This window comes from Corvus cornix, chromosome 15 (assembly GCF_000738735.6).
Source record: "Corvus cornix cornix isolate S_Up_H32 chromosome 15, ASM73873v5, whole genome shotgun sequence".
Taxonomy (NCBI): Eukaryota; Metazoa; Chordata; class Aves; order Passeriformes; family Corvidae; genus Corvus; species Corvus cornix.
In genome coordinates this window covers 2,182,282-2,199,121 of record NC_046345.1, presented here as the reverse complement: position 1 = coordinate 2,199,121, position 16,840 = coordinate 2,182,282, and the positions used below count along the sequence as shown (strand labels likewise).

Here is a 16,840-nt window from a genome sequence, read left to right as displayed (position 1 = left end):
ACAAAGCAACAAAAGATCCACCTGGATAACAGATCTTTGTATTTGATAATGGTGCCAGCAGGTCGCAGAGTGGCACGGTTGACTTCAACCCCTAAACCCTGCCTTGTACCTCATACCCACAAATTTGCTTCATCTCCTCATTCTCCTGTGGCCAGGAGGAGCTGCAGCACTGGGACATGGGCAGTGCAGAGCTCTGGGCTGGAGTGCCAGCTGTGGCACCCAGCTCACAAGGAAGCTGAGCAGTGCAGCATCAGATCTGCCCAGGATCTGATCAGGATTACGGCACAGGAGATCAAACCTGATTACCTGCCACTGGGGGGGAAGAGCCGGAGGGGAACTGTTCCACCTGGGCAGGAAACAGGAGCACAGGGGGATAAGATCAAGTGGAAATAGGACATAATGGGTGGCAACACCATGACTTAGGGGAAACTCCCTTTTTTGCAAGGTGAGCAGTCACCTTCCTTGCCTACATGCAAAACATTCTGAAGGTGCGATGCACACATGGTGCTAATTTAATGTTTGAAAAAATTGTGGCCAAGTGCCAGCAACCAGCTCTTTTTGCAAGCACATCCTTCTGTCCAGAGGGACATGACAGCTTGAGGAATAACTACCTGGGCCTGGACACTGCAGAGCAGGCTGCTACAGTCCTGGCTGCCAGAGGGTGAACTAGTGCAGTGATTTTCCAGCAAAGATCACAGCCCAAGTCCAGTGCCCCTCAGTGCAGTCATATCCACCCTCCTCTTCCATGCACAAGTAGGTGATTTTTGCAGCTGCACCCATTCCTGTGTGGGATCCAGCACTGGCAGACATAGTACCCACCCAAGCCCAACTTCTCTGCTCCTGACTGTGCCATTGGTGACAGCCTCTCTTCCTAACAACTGAGCCACGGGCTGGCTGTGGGGGGCAGGGACACAGACTCTGAACTGGAACAGACTCTAACACTCAGATTAAAAACACATTCAGAGGATGGTCTCATCAGGACTTCCCGTCTCTCCTTAACCTTGATCCCCAGGTGCACAAGCTAATAATGTTTCAGATGTTCTACGGTGGGAACCTCTGAATTGCTCATTAGGCAGCCAAACCACATCAGAGCTATTCCAGGGAGAAAGCACTGGGAATCTTTACAGGAACCTTTGGACTCCGAGTCACAGTATTAGCATTGATTTTAAATGAAATAATGGTCCCTGCTGTGCATTAAAAGCATTCTTTATAGAAAGCCAGCAAGGTAGAAAAGAGCCATTGTACCCAGAGCCTTGGCATGCCTCCAGGCCCCTCTGCTCTCGGGTGAATGGCAGACGCTAATAAAGGCAATCTTCACCTCCTCGGCGCTCCACACTGCCCGGTGTTTGCTGTGGGCTCAATGAGACATGATGTACTGTCTAATGAACACGGGAAATTAGCCATGCCTCTCTCGTCCTGCCTCAAGATGCTATTAAAGAGCTTTCAGGGGTCGAAACAAGCTTTTGCCTAAGAGGGGGAAAGCTGCTGGCTGCGTACAGCTGCACACCCCGGGCACTCCGCGCGGATAAACACGCACACAGCCGTACCTTCCTTGTCACCAACAGCGGGGCTCCGGCTCTTCCCCCTGGGACTGCTGCTGGGCTGCTGCTGCTCCTTCTCAGCCTGCTGCTGCTGGGACTGTGAGAGCTTGCTCGGGGGCATGTCCTCACGGGCAGACTCGTGGGCTTTTGTGATCTGCTGCTGGTAGAGAGCCAAGGCGTGGGGAGGCACCTGAGGCTTCGCACTTCCACTCTGCAATATCCCCTCTGAGAAACCTTCGGAAATCTGCAAAGCAGTAAGAATTGGTGACACTCATCATGTGCTGCTGACATCCATAACAATCTTGAAGACATCAGGACCCATGAGAAGCCCCTGCCCCACACTATCACAGCCAAGTCTTAGCAGAGACCAAACAGGGCTTCAAAGCTCACTAGCCACAGGAGATTAAAAAAGCCCACGACAAAGAGTATCAGCTCTGCGCTGGTGATACTACAGGAAAGAGTCAGACTTGTTCAAAACCTCTCATCTACAGTTAGGTGCTTGTAGCTTTTGCCAGAAGTTACATTACAGCAGCCACATCTTAAGCTGCAATATGGGAAACTGGAAGAGCATCAGGAATGGGTCCTCCCTGAGCATGCAAACCCCAAAGCAGGGATTTCCTCCCTGCCCACCCTGTGTCGCTGCTCCTCCGGTGCTGACCCTGGAGATACCAAGATGCTTCTTCTCACAGCCCAAGTCACTGTACCAGTACTTTCAATACATGGCTACTGGGTAGTCAAAAACAGGACCAAGCAAAGCTTCTGGGTGAGGAAGGTGATACCCTCCAAGCACGAGATGGAAGTGCAGGGCTGGGAAGGTGCACTCTCTCTTTTTAAAGCAATGGGAGGCAGCAGTCATGTGGCAATGAAAAGCTTTTTCTGTCCAGACCTCCCACGATTTTCTGATAAAAGAGCTCAAGAGACATCCAAATGCTGCTGGCAGAGCTGCTCCAGCAGCTGGGAACACACTCTGCACAAGGAGCACCTTGCCTGGCCGGGGACTTGCACCGCCCAGGCACAGCTCTCTGTGGACCTGAGGCCATCCCCAGGGATGAGCACATCCTTGCAACCCTGACACACACCACGGAGCCCAGCAGGAGAGCATGCACGAGGTGCAGGCTGCCCTCTCCAGCAGGGTACTCACAATGGGAGGGATGGCAGCAGCTCTCTGCTTCAGCTGTTTCAGGTCCAGCGGCTTCTGCGGCGAGGAGTTGAGCCTGGTGTCGCTGGCGGTGTTGAGCAGGCTGGGCCGGGGGACAGCAACCTGGAACCAAAACACGCACGTCAGCCATGGACAGGCTTCATGGCCCAGGGCTCCCCCACACCCTGCACCCCCGTTTTGTGCTGCCAAGCCTAGAGGACATCCTCTGCATCAGAGAGGAGCGTGCTGGACCACTGCTCACTGCTGGGAATCTGGGCTCAAAGACAACCCCCATGGGACTGACTACATGCTCAAACAAGACCCTTATGTCTGGCTCAACAGGCTCTTGAGCCCACTTTCCTTCATCCCCATGTTATTTCTAATAAATCTGCTGTTGTCCAGAATAAACCTGAGGGAGAATGGACTCCAGAGCTGGGTGTTACAGAGCAAGTGACCAGTTCAGATTTCATTTGGACATCATGCTACCCTCCAGAGCTGAAACGTAGGGCTCGTGTGGCACTAGGGATCGGCCTCACGCTATTCCTCAAGGACTGTCTTTTATCAAGGTGCTAAAGCCAGGGCAAGCCACCACATGCAGGCAACTGGGGCGCCTGGGTCACTTGAAAGATGAGAGGCTGGATTTGGATGGGATTTGGTACTCAGCAGCCCAGCAGCTGTGCAGCCCTGCACCCTCACCACTTGCTCTTCCCCTTGGCTGTTTGAGCCGCCTGGTAGACACTCAGCCAGCCGTGCAGAGCCCCTGTGCAAACGTGGGGGGCATCCCCATGATACCACAAAAATGGGGTGGGATGGAGGTGTGCAAAGCCCATTGGTCAAACCCTCAGTGTGTCCAGCTCCCGAGCTTATGCCGAGACCTCAGAGACCACGTCTGTCCAGGCCATCTCTGCTTTCTCTCCCTCCTGACTCCAGTTTGTTGAAGCCAGTTCATAGCTTTCAAGCTTTACAGCTTGATTTGTTTATTTTAGCTGTTATTTCAGTGCTCTCTTCAGCCTATAAATTTCAAGGTCATTCCATGCTCACCCTTGGATGAATAAACAAGCGTGGCGGGGCCATGTGCGGGGAATAAACTCATCACGGTGCTGGGACTGCCCCAGCCCCTGCTCTGCACAGTGCCTGGCATCAGAGGGGAAGGGGACCCACCTCCACACTGGGACCAGGGTTAGGCACCCAGGGCAAACCAACCAAGGGACAGCAAATTTCAACTGCTCCCTAAATAATCCCAATGATGCCTGCCTGTGGAGCCACATGGGTGTTGTGAAGCCACACTCCTGGAGGGGTTCAACGCCCCAAAGTCTGCTGAGACATAGGGCTGGGGACAAGGACACCCAGCACTTGTTCCCAAGACCTTCACGCCAGGCTGAGCTGTGGAACCGCCACCCCAGCAGCTGCTTCGTGCGCTCGCTGGTGCTTGAAGAGGTACATTTAAGCACCCTTAAAGTCCCTTTAAGCACTCTCAAGATCTTCAGGTTTCCTGAAGCCCTCCAGGATCCTGATGCTTCGGAAGCCAAAGTCAGTATTAAATTCATCAGTATGCAAATTGCCTAATTTATTACGTCCCTCCCAGCAGATCTTGCGCCAGACGATGGGATGCCTGTTGGGTGCTTTGCTCTGGAAATCACCATATGAACAACTCTTGGCATCTCTTATCAACCTGCTGCCAGCCCAGTGCCTCCCAAACCCAATCACCAGTGCCTTAAGATGGCTGATGGCATTGGGAAGGATGGGAAAACAGAGCAGGAAGGGGTCAGGAGGCTCACAGCTGAGCTTCTGCAGTGTGGAAATGTCCCCTCCCAGGCACGAAGCTTTGGGGATGACCAGGACACCGCATTTCCCATACTCTTACTTCTTCTGACACAGAGACAGGTGGGCACTAGTTTAACTTCCAGGTGATCCAACACACTGACACGTGACCCAGCCAAACACGATTCCCTAGTAGTTGTGCAAAGGCAGTGGCTACCAGATCTCCACAATGGGCTCCCCCAAGACAGAGACATGGCTGCAGCATGGCAATGGCCTGGCAGAGTCCCTGCACCTGCGGCTGAGCCAGCAATGGGACGTGCAGCACAGAGGTGGTCGGTGCAGGTGTCTCCTCTCCATGCTGCAGGTCTGCAGCGGTAGCTGTGCGTGGCCTCCCTCACATGTCCCCATCTGGCGTGACCTCCTGCTGAACCACGTCCTGGCTGTGCTTGCAGCAGCCCTCCTGCAGCACTCGCTGCATGGAACCGCAGACAACCAGCTGCCTCCTTCAGCTTGGATGAGTTAAGGCCGCGCCTCCTCAATCCTGGACGTGTCTTTGCTAGCGCGAACTGCAGGAGGACCAAAATAAGGCTGCCCCTACTCTGAACTCCTTCCTTTCTCACCGCGGGGACACCCCAGCCACCCTCTGTCCTCTTCTGGGAGATGCCGGGGACAGCTTGATGCTTTCACAAGCGCAGGGAAGAGCACCCACGCCCCGCTGGCGCTGGGTGGGTGGGCAAGCATCGGGTGATGCGGTGACGGGGCGGCTCACGCGGCATCGCGGCAGCCCGGTCCTGCTCAGCGCGAGTCACGCTGCGGCAGCGGGGCTGCGCTAACGCCTGCGGGCCAGCAGCCCTCAGCCCACGGGGAAGGCAAGGGAGCAAAGCTACAGCTGGGAAGGGCAACCGAGTCCCCACCGGGAGCACGGCGGTGCCAAAAGCTCTGAGCCAGCGGAGGATCAACCCTGTGGGTGCTTCTGGGTTGGGAAGCGCCTGATGTCAGCGTCAGCTGCAGCCTTCCCATGCCAGCAGGCTCTGCTATCGCCCGCGCCTCATCACCACACCGGATGAGAGGAGTGGCCCGGGAGCTGCGGGACGCCTGTTTAATGTTTAATATTCCTGGAAGCTGGTAACTATTTGACAAGTGAGATAGGTGCTGACTCAGCGAGAAGCCGCGATGGAAAAGTCGTTCCCAAGACGACTTGCTCCTTTGCTGCTGGGAAGTCGATACAAGCCACTGCTGTCCTGCTTTCGGTTGGGTTAATGTTAAACTGGAGGAGGACAGCCCTGCTGGCCTCACTCTCCCTTACTGGGAGATTTTCTCCTGTCTGGGAAAGAGGGGAGGGTGGGGAGGGGTGGTGCTGGACTCTGCCCATTGCTGGAGAGGAGCATCGCAGCCAAGAGGCCTCAGCCCTGCCACGGGGCCGGGGCCAGCAGCACCCGCACCACCCCTTGGCACCGCCAGCGCTGCTTCCAGCTGCTCGGCAGCGAGAGGGGCTGCACCCCGGAGGATGCTCCGGCACCAGCAGCACTCATCCACTGGCTCCTGCATCAATCACAGGGGAAGCACAGAGGCCATTTGGAGCGGTGGGATGCACAACAGCTCCCTCCAACTTCATCCCACCACTTTGTTCAGTCGTTTTTTCAATAATCCCATCCACAGCGCTGCATACAGCTTTCCCAGCCTGGCAGGACCCATCTTGCTGCCAAACTGCTCCCTGTGAGCCCACAGAAAGGATGGGCTTGCACGACACTGGATGTAGGATGTTGGATGTGGGACGCCAGCCTCCAGTCCCTGCCCAGCTCTGAGTCAAGGAGGGACTGCTGCCCCTACATACAATGGCAGGGTGTACATGGGAGTCCTACCTGGCCCAGGAGCCATCAGAAAATTCAGTGTTACAAAGATGTGCCTATTCACACGTATTCTTTAAAAAACAGAGAACCCTCTCTCCATTTGTGAAGCTCTTGGGTGGGGAGGACCCGGTGGGAAAAGCTGGGAGAGGAGCAGGATGTTTCTCCAAGGAGGAGGCCAGTGTTTCTCCTCCCTGTCCCAAGAGCCATCCATGAAGGGTCTGAGGTGCTCTTGGCTGCCAGGCTTAGGGGTGGGTGGAGGACTTGGGACCACAGTGGCTCAGGTGGAGACCCATCGGCATGGCCCCAGGAAAGCTTGCACAGACCAAATTCTCCTGCCTTTATGGCCAGGACGCATAATTTGCCCCTACACATGCGAGCAACATCTCTGCCAAAGGAGCAACTCGCCCCCTCTCTGCAGTGGGAACACATCCCTGATGTGTCTTTTCTCCTGCCAGTGCCAACTCAGACAGAAACCATCCTCAACCCCAGATGCTGGGAAACCAGCACAACTCCACTGTCCCCGAGGGCACATCCCGCTCCATTGCATCACCCAGATGGGCAGCTGCCACCAGCAGATGCAGTGGCTCTGCACCCAACATCTGCCCACGGCCATGTCCCAGAAGCACCTGTACATTGGGACATCGCACTGCCTGCTGTGTCACAGCCCCTTTGGAAGCAACGGCCAAAGGGCTGGGGGCACGTGGGGACACAGCTGGGAAGTCCTTTTGCCTGGGGGAATGCCTGAGCAGTGATATTCCCAAGGAGGAGCTCACAAAGGCACCCATGGGCACTGTGACACACAATGGAAAAGCTCATCTGGCCCTTGGGTCATGCCCTTGCCCCCATCTCCCCACTCCTACCTGCTCTTGTCCACAGCCTCCTGCTCATCCATCTCGTCTGCGCTGCAGGTCGCGCTGGAGTCGCTGTCGGGGTTCACCCCGGGGCCTTTGCTGCCCTTATGACTCTCCTTCTTCTCGGCCTTGGGCGTCCCCTCCGTCCCCGCCGTCCCTGCGCTGCCGACGCCGCTTTCCACCTTCTTGTCATTCCCCTTGTCCTTCTCCTGGCTCTCTTCGCTCTCCTCCTTCTTCACCTCGCTCTTGCAGGGCTCCTCGCTCACCTTCTCCTCCGGCTCCTCCGTTTTCACCACGTCCACCACCAGGTCCTCCGGCACCTTCTCCTCGGTGCTGGGTGGCTCGGGAGCTGTCTCCGGCGGGGGGCTGGCAGCAGGAGCGGGGTTGGCAGGGGGAGCAGGGGGAGCGTCGGGGGGTGTTGGAGCCTCTTCCCACTTGACTGCCGGTTCTGTGCCGGCGTCACCTCCCGGCCCGGGTGGTGCCTTGGCCCCGTTTTCGCCTCCTTCTTTGGCTTCGGGCCTTGGCGAGGGAATGCTCTCGGTGTCGGAGCTGTTATTTACTGCAGCTGAGAAAAGGGAAGAAATAAAAATAAGGATCAGCCTGAGATTCTTGCTTCCCATATCGCTGCCTCCACCCCCTCCCTTGGGAAGAGAACGCCCTCGTTCCTCTGAGGGGGAGATGATCCCGGGGCTGGGAGAACTGTGCTGGGATCCCCGAATCCAGAGGCTACTAAGCAAAGGGCTCTTCTGGGGGCCTCTCTGCTTGCCCAGCACGACTGTTAACCCCCACCCAAACACAAAACCACACACCCAAAAGCCTGGAGACTGACTGACTGGGTAGCTGGATTTTAAGGGAAAACCCTGGCTGCTGGCTTGTCTTGCAAGACAAGATCTGCTGCGTTCTCGCCCTCTCACCCATGGCACATGATCAGCTGCCCCAGACCAGGCACCTCACTGGCACCCTGCTTGCTGACTTGCATCGCCTGTGTCCCTGGCTCTGCCACCCCTGGGGCAGCTGGGATCATCCCAAAACACTACACGTGTTTGTTGTTATTTAAGCCACCGGTGGCAGAAGAAAGGAGGTCAGGGTCAGCAAAAGGAAAGCGCTGGCAGTGCTGCAGGACAGGTTAATTATTACATGGGAAGGATCATTCCCAGACCTGCCACCAGCAGCTTGACGTGAGCTGGAAGCAGGAGCGTCTGTGCACCGCTCGGAGTTGGGTGCTGCCAAGAGATTGTTTCTACAGCTGGGGAGAGGATCGCTCCCTCCAAGCCTCTGCCGGACAAACATGGCCAGGGCCAGGAACACCAGGAGATTTCCACAGTCCCATCCCAGCATGTCCCCACCGGGCAGGGCTCTCATGCCCCAAAGGCTTCCTCACATGCATTCCTTGACTTGTGTCTCTCCACAGCAGCACAGCCAGCTTTCAAACGCTGGTGAGAGGAGTGCCACAGAGGGACTGTGTCCTAAGAGCTGTACATCGGAGCACATCTGCCTTTCCTCAGAGTGAAATCGTACCATGCTCACCAGGAATCTCAGCCTTCTCCAATCTCAGTTGCAAACAAGAATGAGGTGCCCTGTCACCCACCCAGGACAAGGTTCACAGTGTGTTTGGCAAAGCTCTTCCCAACTGCCACTTGATGCTACTCTGAACGCCACGCTGAGACATCCAACAGCATCTCTTCCCAAGCTCAGCCAAGCTCTAGACGCCCATGCATTCCCTCCAGATGCTGAATCCATAGTCTACACCGTAACTCCCACACTGGGTCTTTCCCCCTGTCCCTGGACTGGCCACATGGCACCTGCAACTCCAAGGTATTGTCTGAGCATCCCCAAATGTCACCCTGGAGCCAGCGGCCATCTCCTGAGTGACACCAACCTGCATTTCATCCCCCTGCTCATGCTGTTCCACAACTCTGTAGGACACCCCAGCAGCAGAACAAGAGCCGATGCTTGGAGGGTAAGGCTCAGAAGCATGTCAAGAGATCTGTCTCTAATCTCAAAATCATGTTGTTTCCTCTCAGGCACTCTTACAAAGAGCAATAACTACTTTTTACTTTGCTCCTGTGAGTCACGTATCACCTCGCACAAAGATTTACCTGGAATCTGCCTTGTAACGAGTCACTCACGAGGACCATTTGAAAAGATTTCCCACTTCAAGACCCATTAGCCTGGGTGCTAAGCCAGGACCCAGCGTGGTGGTGCCAGAGTGCCAATTACGTTATTAAATTACTTTGACAGAAGTCAAATGGGCATTGCTGGAAAATTGTGCATATTTTCTCTAAACTGCCGTGCTTTCAAAGCAATAAATGGCTGAAAATTGTCACTTTCAAGTAGTTTGCTTTCTTTGGTATGGCTGGGAAGGAGGAAAACGCTGCCTTAAAAGAGAAAAGGAGGAGGAAAAGCCCCACCAAGATACAGCCTTGGGAGACCATGGCTTCCTCTGCCTTTGCTGCAGTGCTGGGCTCCGGGAACTCCACTGCCCAGGAAAGCAGCAATGCCCTGATGGGATGGGGACGGGCGCACACAGGCCTTGGTGGGTTATCTCCCCTGGAGCCCATGATAAGCTCCATGACAGCCCACAGTGGTGGCTGTCTAAGAGCATGCAGGGACCCTTCTTTGGAGAAAAACCCAAGAAATGTGATTTACATGAGGCCCTGGGAAGCTGTGCGCTCTTGGAAAGTGCACTGACGGAAATCAGAAACCAAAGGGCTCCCAAAAATAGCCATCCATCCAGACAGACACAGGAGGAGGGCAGGGATCCAGGGCACTCCTTGCAAGCGTGAAATCCAGAGGCATCCAAAATGCCACGAGTGCCTTGTGCTGTGAGACACCGTCACCTCGGTGTGACTTTGGGGTGACACACCCCTTGTGAGTGCTGACATTTGCAGCCCCGGACAGGCTGTGCACGGTGCCTCTGCTGTGACCGGGCAGCAAAGCCAGCAGACCTAAGCACACTCCCTGCCACAGCCCCCACCGCCTCACCTTCCGCCTCCTCTGCCATCTCCTCCTCGTTGCCACTTGTCCCTGACACCTCCATCTCCTCGTCCTCAGCTGCGGGAGGGAAGGCAGCTTCTTCGTTCTGAACAGCGGCACCTTTTTTCTTCTTCCTCTTGGCGTTCCTTTCTTTCTCCTGAGAAAGAGGAAGAGGATGGTGAGAGGCAAAGCCCACAGGGAATTACAGGGGAGCAGAGAGCCCTGGTCCTGCCCAAAGCATCAAGAGGGATGCTCACACTGCCGGGGACCCCCTGCCCTCGGTCAACCCTGTGAGCGCCAGGCTTTGGGACCAGACTTGCCTGTTGAAAGCCCGGCAGTGTGGTGTCACCTGGCCAAAAACTTTTGACCGCTGTGCAATGGCCAGTCTGGCTCCACATGGAGCCCAGCCTGGCTGCACGTGGAGCTCCAGCCTGGCTGCACGTGGAGCTCCAGCCTCAGCCAGCAGCGAGCATTCAGGAGAAGAATGGCACAGATACATGGACAAGGGACAATCATGCAGAGGTCACCAGTGCAAGGCTGGCAAGAGCCCAGGGGTCACATATCTGCTCATGACACACATGTGACGTGTTGGTCCTGCGCATTTCCAGGCTCTAGCTCCAGCTATGCAAACACGCATGGCTGCGACTTGACGCTCATCTACAGATAACGAAGCTGATGCCCCAGATACAGCCCAGCCAACATTTCCATGCACCTGCTTTCATGTTCCCTTTGGCAGGTGCTGCCAAAGAACTTAGACTCCCACGCCAGGGCAGCTGTCACCAGTGGACAGTGGCATGCTCAGTGCAGCACGGCATCCCAAAGGTGACTGCCCGGTGTCCTGGCTTGCCCTGAGACAGCCCCAACCTCCCTGGCTGGAGCACGTGCCACAGCCACGAGGGCGTGGACAGCTGCTCCCTCCTGCAGACCTGAAGGAAAAGTCTCGGCTTTGCTATTGTTTCCTGCTCTTGTTGCTTGAGTAAATATTACCAGTAGGAACAGGCTCATCATCTCCGGCTCTCCCTGCAAACCCCACATGAGTGACGTGTGTAGGACGTTTATTTACATGGATGAAAAGATAAAGCCGTGGTGGAAACGTTAACTTTGCTGCTGGATCTCTGTGCTGGGAAGAGCTGGTCCCCCCCTTCCCCCACCCCCAACTTCTCAATCCTTTAGAAAACTTCCAGATAAAACAAACAAATACAACTGCTTTTTGCTTGGAAACGCTGCTTGCTCAAAATCTATTTTTATCAAACTGGGCAGGAGAGAGGGGAAAAAAGGCACTTGAGAAGGGGCTCTGTGCAGGCGTGGAGAGGCAGCAGGAGGAATGCCAGGCTCTGTGGTTCCCTTGCCCCATCCCGGCCCTGCCAGTGACGCCCTGGTGCTGCCGGCGTTCGCGCCTCTGCCACGGCAGCGATTCAGCACCGCACGTTCCTGTGTGAAGCAGCAGTTCCCCATCACGCTAATGCAGTGACAGAGCGCCGACGTTACTATGGCAAAGACTTCTCTGCCTCTTACTCACGGGTCCGTGACTCAGCCGCGGGCAGGAGCAGGCTCCTCACAGGGAATTAGCTGGGAACCAGCCTCTGCCTCAGCACCCTACTTGGCCAGAGCCTGGGGCTGGCAGTTGCTGGCAGAGCAGAGCAGCAAGTGGCCCCAGGGGCACTGTGGGTCCCTCTCCCGGCAGACCCCACTGCTGGTATTTAGGGAAAATTACATGAAATACGGGCAGCAGATCCTGGCTACATCTAGAGATGTGTTCAAGGCCACCACTTTGTCTCTTATCATGCCTACAGCTCCAGACTCCTTGTACAGCCTTGCTCCTCTCTACCTGCCACCAGGTATTTCCTCAGGACCATCCAGGACTTGGTGCCACTCAAGCATTCTGACTCGCCAAGACCACTGAGGATATACGCTGTGCACAGCAAGGACACGGAACCCTGCACGAGGGGTCACCCCATGCCTCCTACACCACAATGTCTTTCTGGGCCATCCCAACAAATTCAGCCTCTCCCTGAACTCACCACCTGGTGTGGCAGCAACCAAACAGCTCCCAAACCCCAGTACCAACACAGAGCCACCCTGACGGTAACCTCCCATCAGGCTCAGCCTGTCCCAACAGCAGGACCAAGGCAAGTCAGACACGCTCATTCCCTAGAAGCAGAGGTCTCTAGACTGCACTCCTGAAGCAGTTTTGCTGTGCAAAGCCAGCAACATCCAAAAAAGCAAGGAATTAAAGAGATGTTGCTCAGAGCAGGTCCACAGAACTTGGTCTCCAAGCAGGACCAGCCCCAGCCCCGGGGATAACTGGCCCCTCTTCCCTGCCCAAGCCAAAACAAGCCGCAGCAGTCAGTAGACCGAAGTGACAATCGCACTGCAGACTGATCCCAGTGAAGACAGTGCCTAATCTCCAGCCACTGGCAGAAGGAGCAGCTCCGAGGACACCATGTATCCCAATGCCCTGCTTTCCTTAAATGCCAAGATTAGCGAGTGCAATGTGCAGAAGGTCAAGGCTAAGTGACGCTGATGCCTGGGACGCATCCGAGCGGCGCAGCAGCGAAACCAAGCCAAAACACACAGCAGGGCAGATAAGTGAAGCCTCAAGGTGGCCTGACCCTGCCCCAGCAGTAACAGGCTGCCTGTCCCAGGGTGCAGCTGGCTGGTTCGCTGCCTGTTTCCCATCCCACACCGGCCACTGCCGTGGCACGGCCCCACAGCTCCTCAGAGTAACCCGCACACTGCTGAAACCCGGCGTCACACCCACCTGGAAGAGGAGGCTACAATATTAACGAGCCCCATTTGGGAAATGAATGAGATCTGCTAATTAAGTTTACTCTCATTTAGCATGAGGAGGAAAAGCAGAGCCACTGCGTTTCCCCACACATGATCAGCGATAGCTGGTGGTGGTGAGGTCAGGGAATAATCTGTGGATGTCATGGCAAAACTAAGCGATGCCATGCTGCTTCACCACGTGCTTCCGTCGCAGAGGTCATGGCTGATACTGGGTATAGGATGAGATTTGGAGCCTCAGTTTGCTTGGGAATATATTTAGGAGTCAGGAAGGAAGGTCTATGGCAATTTAATCTCAGTTGTTCTTTTATTTTGTTCAGCTTTCTGGCATCTGCTGTTGCCACAAAACAATAGAGTACAATAAATAACAGCTGAATGTTCATTGTTCTTCTCCACGACCAAATCCCACAGCCTCCAATGCTTGAAAAATAAAATGATGATGCTGATATAAACTGCAAGTGAGAGTGAGCAATTAGACTGGAGAAGTCTAGCGGCTGCCTTGGAGGGACGGATGCAGGGAAAAATGTGGTTCTGCAGAAAAACACTTCCGTGATATAATTTCTGCAACATTAGGGAGCAGAGTAAATTAATACACACCGGCTCCACTGCCAGCAAAGCTGTATGATCTTATTTCAGATTCTCCCCAGTAATGAACAATGATATCTTTCTAATGTAACTTTTTATATTCAGAGGGCTTGATGCACATTTCACAGAATATTTCATTCCAGCCTTTATATAGGTCTGGGGGTCTTTTATATAGTTTGTTTGCTTTGTTTCTAAAAACAATTCGGTGAAACATGGGAACACAGGAGTGTCTCTGTGCATAGAGAATAAATAAAAAAGAATCGCCGATGTCTTCTCTTTCTCTCATTCCTATAGACTGACTAGGATATTAAATTCCTGGGTGAGTCATTGAATGTTTTCCTGTCTTTCTTTTTACTCTTGCTGTAATAGCTTGCTTGGAAAGATTCCTGCATTGAACATTGTCCTTTGCATTTTCAAAGCACCCCTTGGGGGTTTAGCCATGTGAATTCTATTAGCCAGAAACTGGGAACCCCAGGATACTCTACAAATGAAATAATTATAATCTTTAGTGACTCTAAGCAGTCCAATCTATCTCCAGAACACCAAACAAGCTCCACTACATTCACACCCTGCTCCACATGCCAGGGAAGAAGCAGTGTTAGCCCCACTGGAAGGGGAAACTGAGGCACGGAGAGATGTGCGCATCTGCTCACAGTGCTGAAGAAAACCTGTTTCAGAGCCAGGCTTTCCTCACACTGTCAAAATCCTTGATTTTCTCCGGGGCAAACCAAAGCAGTTTACTGCAGGTAACTGCAGAACCCGCAAGGCACAGACCCTTGTGGCCCAGCCGGGCTCTCTGCTCACCGGGGTGGAACAGCACAACCTCACCAGAGACAAAGTATTTGCACAGCCATCGGAACTCGCATCCTGGCCAACGCACCACAGCCCCGCTCCTCAGCTCCCGGCGTACCAGCCACGCTCCAGACACCCAGGCATCTCCCCTGCAGCAACTCTGCCTCATGCAGACCTCCCAGGGACAGACGGGTGGACAACCCTTTCCTGCACCACTCCACAGTCCCCACAGCTTTCACCCAACATGATAAAGACCCCCCTTGGCTGTGGGAAGCATCCAAGCATTTGCTAGGAAATATCCTCAGTGCCCAATGCAGGCCGGAACAGGGCTCTCACCATTTTCAGTTTGTGCTGCTGTAGGATCTCGTCCAGGTTCTGCCTCTTCTTGTAGTTGAAGTAGAAGTTTTTGCACTGTGACACAGTCTTGGAGCCCACCATCCTGGCAATGGCTGACCAGTTCCGCCCATGCTCAAGGAGACCTGCGGTTGGAGGAGGGAGAGAGGAGGAAGGTTTAACACCAGATGCGCTCACACAAGGGCAGCATTATCCACGCAGAACGGGAAACCTCCTCCGTGCAAGCCAAACTCCACAGGAACAATATGGTCACCAGCACCTGTCTGAATGGCTGCTAGGCCAGGGGATGACCTATGAAAGCCTGTTTTTCTTTCCAAAAGGAAAAAAGGCACTATGCTGACCGTCTCTGGAATAAAATACATCCCACAGCCACGTCTCGGCCAGCCGCTGAGCAGTCATGAGGACAAGCGGTGTTCCCTTTCCTTTGGGATGGCTGGAGCAGGTGTTGGCATGCCCAAGAGAACTTGGGACAGCTGCTCTCAGTCCCTAACACGAAGCAAAGGCTCTTCCCACTCTCCTGTGTCCCAGTGATGATTTCAAGAGGGGTGGCAAGGCACACAGCCCTGTTAGGGAAGAGAAGGGAAGCCCGAGCAGGTAAGTGGCAGCATCCCAGCAGGGAAGCCCAGGTGATGTCCCGGGCTGGGAAGAGGCGTGCCGGGGGATTAGAGCTCATCACAGGCTCATGAGCAAAAGCAGCTTCCCAGGTCAGGCATCATGCCAAGGGCTGGCAATCCTGGCCAGATGGTGCCACCCCAATACAGGGCTCCTGTCAGCACTGGGGCAAACCCAGCAGGGTGGAGGAGGATGAGGAGGAGGAAGGAGACAGTCAGCACCTCGTGTCCTTGCCATCTCTGCTGGGGTATCTGGGCACCCCTGGTCCTGCAGATGGAGGTGGGAGTTACAACCACAGCCAAGAGGCGGGTGCAGTGGCACCCCAGGCTCCTGGAGGTGGCCTGCAAATGGACCATCCAGGCTTTCTGGGAAGTAATATCTCGCTGCCTGCCATTATTCCTGCTGTGCGGCTGGTCCTTCGTGCGGTGTCTTGTGGGGCTGGAGCTGCCACCAGCCTGTGGGACACTTCCAGTCTGGCTTGCTCCTGACTGCCCATGTGGTGCCACCATCAGGCCAACAGTTCCCTAGCCCTTCGCTGCACCTTGTGAGGATACAGGATGTAGTCTGTAAGCCCAGGGGCACTTTACTGCCACAGAAAGATAACTTCAGGATGAAAACCAGCAGGGAATGAACCTGCTGAGAACATCTTTCTCCTTTGCTGGGGGATTTTCTGCCCAGAGATCACCAGCCACAGAGCCCTGTGTGGTTGGGAGTAGGCACTGACCACTGGCTCCATATCCAAGCCCCTCCCTGGCTGCTCTGACACCATGGTGCTTGGGACCATGGTGAGTCCCACACTGGGGCTCCTGGCATGGCTGTTTGTGCCTGGGAACATGGCAGCTGTGCCCCAGCCCTGCTGCCAGCCTCCTGCCAAGCTGCTGCCATGTGTCAGCCCGGCCCTTAAAAGTGCCAGCCCAACCTCTGCTTCAGCCCAACAACAAACCCCAGGGGACAGGCTGATCTCAGCACAGCCACACGCAACTGGGCCCCGGGGAAGCGTCTCCAGCCAGGATCTGTTCTGTGAGTCCGTGCAAGGGGAGGGCATGGCTGCATTGAATAGATGGCACCATGTACCCCCAGAGAGATGAAATCCCCCTCCCTGCTTCCCAGGTCCTGGAGAAAACCAGCAGCACCCAGCACAGCAGGAGTTAACATCCAGCTGGTGCCTGTATCCTGCCCGTCCCAGCACCAGGCTTATCAAATTGCATGTACGAGGCATCACATGCACTGAGCACCAGAAAGGCCCTGGCAAGCCAAGAAACAAGTTTGAGCTTTAACTCTGCAACTCCCAGCCTCGCTCCGCCAAACCCACGACCTCCGTCACCCCGCTGGCGGGCTGGGACTTCTTAGAAAAAATAATAGATTAAAAAAAACACATCCGGCCACCAATCCTGAGGCAACGAGTGGGGCAGGAATCCTCCCCCTGCTGTTGCTGAATGCCGCAGGGGAAAACAGGACAGTCCCCAGTGTCACAACCCATCCCCTCTGACACAACCCACTGGTGCCATCCAAAGCAAACAAGCAGCTCTGTCCCTCTGCTCATCACCGCACTGGTGGCCCAGCACCAAGTGTGACAGCCGGGGCCAAGGCTGA

At 55.0% G+C, this 16,840-nt stretch overlaps 1 protein-coding gene across 1 annotated transcript in view; it reads right to left on the bottom strand.

Moving 5' to 3' along the window:
* NCOR2 (nuclear receptor corepressor 2) overlaps positions 1-16,840 on the bottom strand; it is a 228,201-nt gene that overhangs the window by 28,120 nt on the left and 183,241 nt on the right. Inside the window, exons 18-23 of the mRNA XM_039561371.1 lie at positions 14,618-14,760; positions 10,127-10,274; positions 7,151-7,706; position 6,380; positions 2,683-2,802; positions 1,548-1,785 (exon numbers count right to left, since the gene is read on the bottom strand). Of these exons, the coding sequence (XP_039417305.1) occupies positions 1,548-1,785; positions 2,683-2,802; position 6,380; positions 7,151-7,706; positions 10,127-10,274; positions 14,618-14,760 (1,206 nt within the window). The remainder of the gene's footprint in view (positions 1-1,547; positions 1,786-2,682; positions 2,803-6,379; positions 6,381-7,150; positions 7,707-10,126; positions 10,275-14,617; positions 14,761-16,840) is intronic.